This window comes from Gigantopelta aegis, chromosome 1, assembly GCF_016097555.1.
Source record: "Gigantopelta aegis isolate Gae_Host chromosome 1, Gae_host_genome, whole genome shotgun sequence".
Taxonomy (NCBI): Eukaryota; Metazoa; Mollusca; class Gastropoda; order Neomphalida; family Peltospiridae; genus Gigantopelta; species Gigantopelta aegis.
The window spans coordinates 8,730,313-8,740,403 of record NC_054699.1 but is presented as its reverse complement, the minus strand read 5'-3'; the positions used below and the strand labels follow the sequence as shown (position 1 = coordinate 8,740,403).

General features: G+C 38.9%; 1 protein-coding gene across 1 annotated transcript in view; it reads left to right on the top strand.

Moving 5' to 3' along the window:
• Positions 1-8,334, top strand: part of LOC121370316 (toll-like receptor 4) — an 18,822-nt gene extending 10,488 nt beyond the window's left edge. Inside the window, exon 2 of the mRNA XM_041495461.1 lies at positions 4,099-8,334. Within this exon, the coding sequence (XP_041351395.1) occupies positions 4,099-6,633 (2,535 nt within the window). The 3' untranslated portion in view covers positions 6,634-8,334. The remainder of the gene's footprint in view (positions 1-4,098) is intronic.
• The last annotated feature ends 1,757 nt before the right edge of the window (positions 8,335-10,091 follow it).

Here is a 10,091-nt window from a genome sequence, read left to right as displayed (position 1 = left end):
CCGTTCTGACCCGTGAGGGGCGGGACGCAGCCCAGTGAATTGAGACCAAAACGGGCTGACCCGTGAGGGGCGGGACGCAGCCCAGAGAATTGAGACCAAAACCGTTCTGACCCGTGAGGGGCGGGACGCAGCCCAGTGAATTGAGACCAAACGGGCTGACACGGTTTGGTACTCGTGTTTGGTGTGTCACGATCCGGATCAAAACGCACTGATTCGTTTTAAAGTTTAGCGTGTCACGACCCGTATCCTATCCGGATCAAAACAGACTGATTCGTTTTAAAGTTTGGTGTGTCACGACCCATATCCTATCCGGATCAAAACGCACTGATTCGTTTTAAAGTTTGGTGTGTCACAACCCGTATCCTATCCGGATCAAAACAGACTGATTCGTTTTAAAGTTTGGTGTGTCACAACCCGTATCCTATCCGGATAAAAACAGACTGATTCGTTTTAAAGTTTGGTGTGTCACGACCCGTATCCTATCCGGATCAAATCGCACTGATTCGTTTTAAAGTTTGGCGTGTCACGACCCGTATCCTATCCGGATCAAATCGCACTGATTCGTTTTAAAGTTTGGGGTGTCACGACCCGTATCCTATCTGGATCAAAACGCACTGATTCGTTTCAAAGTTTAGCGTGTCACGACCCGTATCCTATCCGGATGAAAACGCAATAATTCATTTTAAAGCTTGGCGTGTCACGACCCGTTTCCTATCCGGATCAAAACAGACTGATTCATTTTAAGTTTAGCATGTCACGACCCGTATCCTATCCGGATCAAAACAGACTGATTCGTTTTAAGTTTAGCATGTCACGACCCGTATCCTATCCGGATCAAAACAGACTGATTCGTTTTAAGTTTAGCATGTCACTACCCGTATCCTATCCTAATCAAAACAGACTGATTCATTTTAAGTTTAGCATGTTACGACCCGTATCCTATCCGGATCAAAACAGACTGATTCGTTTTAATGTTTAGTGCGTCAACGATAAACGTTGATACGTTGTAATGCCTACTGAACCGCATTCCGTTTCGCCGATGACACATCGCTGTTCAATTGGGATGAATTCCGGGTTTCATCCGAGACACACCAAATACACTTCCATTTTAATTACTTACATTTATTTTCGCACTTATATCAAATTAATGTCCAAGCAAACTGTCCTGGAAGGGGGCGGGACGCAAACCGCTCGATTGATGCGTGGTCGGTGTGGGATCGATCCCCGTCGGTGGGCCCATTGGTCTATTTCTCGTTCCAGCCAGTGAATCACGACTGATATAACAAAGGCCGTGGTATGTGCTGTTATGTCGGTGGAATGGTGCATATAAAATATCCCTAGCAGCTAATGGAAAAATGTAGCGGTTTTCCTCTCTTAGACTATATGTCAAAATTACCACATGTTTGACATCCAATAGCCGATTATTAATAAATCAATGTGCTCTAGTGGTGTCGTTAAACAAAACAAACTTTAACTTTAACTCTCCTGGAAACAAACACACCAGTAATCAGGGCCGGATTTAGACCTTGGGGGGCCCGGGGTACTTCAGGTCCTGGGGCCCCTCAACATAAAAATTAAATTACATGACAAATAAAAAAACCCGAACTAATTATATAATTATTACATTTTTTTTAATAAAGGAGGTCCTTAGTCTGGGTGGCCCTCTGGCAGGGGGACCCGGGGAAATTGCCCCCTTATAAATCCGGCACTGTCAGCTATATGGGCTGTCAGTTCAGGTTAATCGTCAGTGAGCGAGAAGTCGGTGTACTGTCCTTACACCTACCCACTGAGTTGTTAAAACTCGCTCTCTATGGGAGGCGGTACCGGGATACGAACCAAGTACCTACCAGTCTTAAGTCCCGACCGCTTGTCGACTACACGACCGATACCGGTATGCACTTGCGAGGGGTCCACGTTTTGGGGAATTCCAACAAATAATGACGTCTAACATTTTACATGTCTGTGGAGACACTGGGAAGTTAGTTCTCACGCCAAACACAAAATGGAAGACGCTTACGGCTCATTGTTCTCGGCCGAAGTGCTCACGGTGTGTTGTTTCCTTGCAACACTAGTATGCAAAAACAAAACAAAACAAACAAACAAAAACAATATTCATTTTCGATTTCATCAAACATTTTGGGATTGGAACATCACATGACTTGTACCATAACGTAAACCAGTGGTAAAGCGTTCGCCTGATGCACTGTCTGTCCAGAATTGGTCACTGTCGGTGGTTCATTGGGCTAGTTCTCATTCCAGCCAGTGCACCACGATTGGCATATCAAATACCGTGATATGTGTTATCCTGTCTATTGGATGGTGCATATCAAATACCGTGATATGTGTTATCCTGTCTATTGGATGGTGCATATCAAATACCGTGATATGTGTTATCCTTTCTATTGGATGCTGCATATCAAATACCGTGATATGTGTTATCCTATTGGATGCTGCTATTGGATGTGTGCATATCAAATACCGTGATATGTGTTATCCTGTCTATTGGATGGTGCATATCAAATACCGTGATATGTGTTATCCTGTCTATTGGATGGTGCATATCAAATACCGTGATATGTGTTATCCTGTCTATTGGATGGTGCATATAAAATACCGTGCTATGTGTTATCCTGTCTATTGGATGGTGCATATAAAATATCGTGCTATGTGTTATCCTTTCTATTGGATGGTGCATATAAAATACCGTGCTATGTGTTATCCTGTCTATTGGATGGTGCATATAAATACCGTGCTATGTGTTATCCTGTCTATTGGATGGTGCATATAAAATACCGTGATATGTGTTATCCTGTCTATTGGATGGTGCATATAAAATACCGTGCTATGTGTTATCCTGTCTATTGGATGGTGCATATAAATACCGGCTATGGTTATCCTGTCTATTGGATGGTGCATATCAAATACCGTGATATGTGTTATCCTGTCTATTGGATGGTGCATATAAAATATCGTGCTATGTGTTATCCTTTCTATTGGATGGTGCATATAAAATATCGTGCTATGTGTTATCCTTTCTATTGGATGGTGCATATAAAATACCGTGATATGTGTTATCCTTTCTATTGGATGGTGCATATAAAATATCGTGCTATGTGTTATCCTTTCTATTGGATGGTGCATATAAAATACCGTGCTATGTGTTATCCTGTCTATTGGATGGTGCATATACAATATCGTGCTATGTGTTATCCTTTCTATTGGATGGTGCATATAAAATACCGTGCTATGTGTTATCCTTTCTATTGGATGGTGCATATAAAATAGCTCTTGCTTCCAACAGAAAATGTAGCGGGTTTGCTCTCTTCGACTATACATACAAATTGCTAAATGTTTGACATCCAATAGCCGATGATTAAAAAATCAATGTGCTCTAGTGGTATCGTTAAACAAAACATTTCTTTTTCTGCACCATGTGATCTGAACAGACCCGAACTGAACCGTATTCGCCAACGTACCGTTGACACACCAGAATCCCAAACCGAACTGACCCGTAAGGGTGCTGCTCAATCCACATACATGTACGTATTCGAATTGAGCCCAAAACGGATTGACACGGTTTGGTACCCATATTTGCTCTTGTCACGACCCGTATCCTATCTGGATCAAAACACATTAAAGGGACATTCCTGAGTTTGCTGCATTGTAAAATGTTTCCGACTAATAAAATATTTCTACAATTAAACTTACATATTAAATATATTTTCTTGTTTAGAATATCATTGTCTGTGTATTCAATGTGTTTCTGGTTGTCTCAATATTTGTAAGAAGCCGAAACTGGAGTTTGTCTTCAAATAATTTCGCACGTACGAAAAACAATATTTTAGGAAATAAGATGAAATTTAACCTAGTACAAATAATAGAAGGATCAGAAACACGTTTCTCTCTCCGTGTCTCTGTCTCTGTCTGTCTGTCTGTCTATTTGTATGTATGTATGTATGTATGTATCTATCTCTCTCTCTCTCTCTCTCTCTCTCTCTCTCTCTCTCTCTCTCTCTCTCTCTCTCTCTCTCTCTCTCTCTCTCTCTCTCTCTGTAAGAAATACTATTTGTTTTGTTTCTTCGATTGCTTTTCTTTCAGGTAATGACTTTATCCTTACTTCCACTGATCTGTTTGATGGACACGAGAGGATCAGCTAGCACGGTTGTTCCATGTAACATCTACAACTCCTCGCAGCATGGTGGACTTTCCGCAGACTGCACCCACCGAAACCTTACAAGAGTTCCTTCAAATTTACCATCTGACATTGTTTTCCTAGATATCAGTGATAATGAATTTGAAGTACTTGAAAATTTTGCTTTTAAAAGATTTTCAAAACTGAAGCATTTAATAGCGGCACGTAATCAATTAAAACTGCTAGAGGTTAAAACATTTCATGGCTGTGTGTCTTTACAAACGCTGGATATGGAATTTAATCAACTCGACTATAATAACCTGACTTTCCAGACTGGAGTGTTTGAACGACTGACAAATCTTATAACATTGCATATTGAAGGTAATCTAAACACGGATATGGGATCTTATCCTGACGACCTGTTCAAACCGCTGCGAAATGTAGAGAACCTGTACATTGATACATTCCACAACACTGTTTTTGACAAACAGTTTAGTTTTCTGCAGCATCTTCGAGTTCTTCAATTAGGACCCAATTGCAATACGTTGCAACTATTTAACAACACGTTTGAAGCGTTTAAAAATTCTAAGCTGGAGTCACTTTACCTATATGGTTGTTCTTTCAAAGATATAGAACTTGACACGTTTAAACCCCTTATTTTCCTTCGCCATCTGATAATGAGGTTTACCAGGCCACTTGGAATTCGAAAAGCATTTTTATCATTGCATGGACTCCAACACAGGTCAATGGAGACTATTCATTTTCACACAGTTTTACCTTCCTTGTCCATTTCAGCAGAAGAGAAATTACAAGCAACAAAGTTGGATTCACAAGTCTTGCAATATTTGGGGAATATATGCGTCAAGCAATTAATTGTAGTCGATTGTGAAGTATTTTTGATGGATGTTCCAAGTTTAATGGCAACTACGTTCTCAAAGTGTATTGAACATATCGACGTACAGAGAAACCGATTCCAGGCTTATGATCAAACTTATGTTGCGACTGTTCTAACCTTCGTTCACCTACGCTATTTAGATATATCGTTTTCTTCAAACGACAAACGACTTTCTTTTTGTGAAGATACTACAAAGTCCAGATTCGGTGTTTCGAGTGGAAGGTTCAATTTTAAAAGATCGTCATCTTTACCTGTAATAATATATTTACCACGCAATTTAAGTCTTGTAAATATATGCGGTATTAGCACAAACTTGGGCCACATGATCACACCTGATGTAAAGTTTGTAAATGGAGAGGAAGTAAACGTTATCAATATGAGTTTTGTTGGTTTGACAGATGTTTCTATAGAAATATCTGGTCTTGAAAACTTGCATACTCTGGACTTCTCACATAACTCTGATCTGAACATTGAACCCAGCTTTCTAGATGCATTTCCAAACATTAGGACACTTTATTTGGGTGGAAGATCATTGAAAGACAATTACTTGATGGAACATGGAAAAAGGCTTTTTCAGCATTTGGAAAGATTAAGCGTGCTAGATATGTCGCATAATGACTTGAATATACTGCCGAGAGATATATTGAAAAGTAACTCCCAAATAAAGGTGATTAATTTAGCAGGTAATAAATTTCAAACATTTCCCATTGATACCAAATCCACGCCGTCCCTTTCGACTCTAGATCTTTCAGACAATTCTCTGAGTGAATTGGATGCTGCTACGACGGCAGCTTTAGACAAGTTGGTAGATCGAGATTCTAAAAAAGGTTTATCTCTGATGTTAGAAAATAACCTCATGTTCTGTGGATGTAGCAGTCAGAGGTTCATTCTATGGCTGTTTGAAACTCCGGTGCAACTGGACAACGGCGGAAACTACAAATGTATATCTGAAAATGGCTCTGTTACAACTACACGTGATATCTACAATCGTTTTGAACAAGAATGGCGGTCTTGTGTTGGCCCGTTTTGGCTTTTTCTGGCTATAATAGGATTAATTATGCAAGCGACAACTATTTTGTGTATTATCTTAGTAATAAAATTCAAATCAAGAATTATTTGTTTTTTTCTGAGGATCTTTGGAGCTCCCTTACGCTTACCACATTGTCGTGATTTTCCTTATGACGCGTTTATATGTTACACACAATCGGCCGAGCAGTTCGTTTGGTATGACATGGTAAGAAATCTGGAAGAAGAACGGAATTTGAGACTTTATTTACGCGATCGAGAGATTCTCCCAGGTGACGAGATGGTTGACGGGATCATGCAGGGGATAATGGAAAGCTGGAAAACTGTGTTTGTGTTAACACAGAATGTTGATGAAGACCAGTGGATGACATTCGCAGTGAAAGCTGGCGTCTATAATATAACCGATCTAAGAACTGACCGTGTGCTGGTGCTGGTGCACAGTGAGTATGATCAACAGATTCCTGATCCCATTTTACGCGTTATTGATGAAGACTGCATATTCAGGTATTCACCACAAACTACTGACCGTGATCCGGTCTGGAATGACTTGCACAACGCAATTATCGGCCATGAATACTAACTCGAAAATATCGAAAATTTGAATTACAGTATCATCTTATAAGTCCCTGAAGACATCATATTCAAGTATTCACCAGAAACTGGTGATGATGATTCGACCTGGAATGCCTTGTACAGTGCAGTTATAGGCTATGCATACCAACTGAAAAATATCGATACTTTACTTTGCAGTATCATGTTAAACGTTTCTGCTAAGGCAAAGGACATTAAGTGGTGAATTAATGATTAAAACAAAATCACTGTTTGTACATTTTATCCATCTAGTTCAGGCTTTATTAAACAATTCTATGGTATTCATTCTCAACGTTTGTGTTTCAAGATGTTATTTCTCTGCAGTCTGGTTTGTGTTGCAAGAAGTTATTTCTCTGCAATCTGGTTTGTGTTTCAAGAAGTTATTTCTCTGGTATCTGGCTATACTATTTCGATACTTATTTGAAACTATAACAATGTATACATTAACTCCTTTTATAACCGATTGTCACCACCGTTTTGCCTAAGCAGGTTAATATAGTATAGTCTACGATGCGACGTAGTCGATGTATCATAAACGCGAATCAGAACTGTTTCTTAGCTAGATCTGCATGGAAGACGTTGTGCTTTAAGTAATGTTTTCTCTGTCATTTAAGTAGGAAACTAAAGTTTGTTTTATTTAACGACGCCACTAAAGCACATTATTTTTTTTATCTTATCATCGGCTATTTGACATCAAACATATGGTCATTCTGACACTGTTTTTTGGAGGAAATCCGCTGTCGCCACATAGGCTACTCTTTTACGACAGGCAGCAAGGGATCTTTTATTTGCGCTTCCCCACAGGCAGGATAGCACAAACCATGGCCTCTGTTGAACCATTTATTGAACCATTGGACGTTAAACATATGGTGCGTTTGCGTTAAAAGGAAACCGATGAATTGGCGTACAACTTCATAATGAATAAAATTAAAATTCACATAAAACATGCTATTAAGTTTTAAACATATACCAATTCAAATAACATTTTATGAGAAAGACATCCAGTATAAATAAAAATGTTTCTTTTCAAATTACCATTTAATTATATAGATTAAATCTCATTTGTAATATAGGGGTGAAGACAAAATGATAGAACAACCAAGATATACAGCTTGACTTCCATTCTGTCTGAAGTAAAATATAATGCAGTACAAATATAGTAAAGGCAGAACTGCGCATACTTTAGTAAATCAGTCTGGGAGTGGCAGTCCTCTTTTTGGCGATGCATGAGGGCTACTAATAAAATAAATATTGAATGAAAAATAAATATGTGAAAAAAACCCCAATACGCCTCCCCCCCCCCCCCCCCCCCCCCCCGCATTTTACCAATAATATACGATGCACTTTGTTATCATAGAAATCATAAAAACGTACTTATTGTTTATTACAGTAATATTTGGACGGTTATATCATCATGTAAGTTGCAAGACTTTAGATCTGATCTGTTATTATTTCATGTAAATCATAAAAACGTACTTATTGTTTATTACAGTAATATTTGGACGGTTATGTCATCATGTAAGTTGCAAGATTTTAGATCTGATCTGTTATTATTTCATGTAAGTCATAAAAACGTACTTGTTGTTTATTACAGTAATATTTGGACGGTTATATCATCATGCAAGTTGCAAGACTTTATTTCAGATCTGTTATTATTTGATACAAATAATAAAAACGTACTTGTTGTTTATTACAGTAATATTTGGACGGTTATATCATCATGTAAGGTGCAAGACTTTAGATCTGATCTGTTATTATTTCATGCACATCATAAAAACGTACTTATTGTTTATTACAGTAATATTTGGACGGTTATATCATCATGTAAGTTGCAAGACTTTAGATCTGATCTGTTATTATTTTATGCAAATCACTTAAAGGCGCAGACCCTAGTTTCAAACCGTAAAAATGGACACTAAGTTTGGTTTAGTTACAAACCTGTAACACATTTGGATAACGTTAGAAGAGAATGAAACAAGGGTCTGTGAAATTGAAACAGTAAAATACCATTAAAAATAGACTAAAACCTCACTATATAACTGTTACTTCTCAGACGTACGTGCGTTTTTAAAAATAAAAAAACGTCGGTTGCACGGAAATGGATAATATAAACAACAAAATATAAGTAAAGTTTGATTTCAGTGATGATAAACGGCTCTAATAGTAAACAATATGCCTTAGTTTTTAAACACTAGGGTCTGTCCCGTTAAACGTATAACAATACCGACAACGACAATCAATTAACTGACCTTTGGAATAATTCCTGTAGTAATGAAAAATTACATTGTTATTTTTATATGGGCGCATGCACTTACGTTAATGTGAATTAAAACTTCAAGATAGTAAAACTAAAGTTTGTTTTATTTAACGACGCCACTAGAGCACATTGATTTTTTAACTTATCATCGGCTATTGGACGTCAAACATATGGTCATTCTGACACTTTTGTTTAGAGGAAACCCGCTGTCGCCACATAGGGATCTTTTATTTCCGCTTCCCCACAGGCAGGATAGCACAAACCATGGTCGGTGCAAGTGGTTTACACCTACCCACTGAGCCTTGCGGAGCACTCACTCGGGGTTTGGAGTCGGTATCTGGATTAAAAATCCCATGCCTCGACTGGGATCCGAACCCAGTACCTACCAGCATGTAGACCGATGGCTTAACCACAACGCCACCGAGACCGGTCCTTCAAGATAGATTTTGACTTTGTCTCAGAATAATATAAGCTGATTAAATATGATTAATTGTTAACATAACATTGAATAACAATTGTCAAAAAGTAGCGTATCCTGTCCATTCCAATAAGCCCACGACTTCCAGATTTTAATAAGTGCATGCAGTGTCTATAATACGTTTCGAGCCTTATTTTTAGAATGACTCGGCCAAAAATCACAGAAAGTGAGTCTGGCAAGACAAAACATGTTCTGTCTTCTGCTACCAGATCTGTAGTACACACCAGCATAGACGCGATGTGTTGTCACATTCGATTCAGTTTCAGTGCGTTTCGCTTTTTAACTGGTACCACACTCGCCAGAGCCTAAAATAAATGGTCGTCCAACGGACTACCTTTGTCAAATCCGTAGTCGCCCGTAGCAAATTATAGGTCACCACGGGCGTCTGGGCGACAGCTAATTTTCAACCCTGAATATGTGCAGCAGCAGTAATAGTTCCTGGTTTCGTTGTATTATTACAGTGTATGTTTACTTGTAGGCGCGGATCCAGGGGGAGGGTGATGTGTTGCGGAATATGTGTAGCAGCAGTAATAGTGTCTGGTTTCGTTGTTGTAGCAGAATGTATGTTTACTTATAGGCGCAGATCCAGGGGGAGGGTGATGTGTTGCGCAATATGTGCAGCAGCAGTAATAGTTCCTGGTTTCGTTGTTGTAGGAGAATGTATATTTACTTATAGGCGCGGATCCAGGGGGAGGGTGATGTGTTGCGCAAT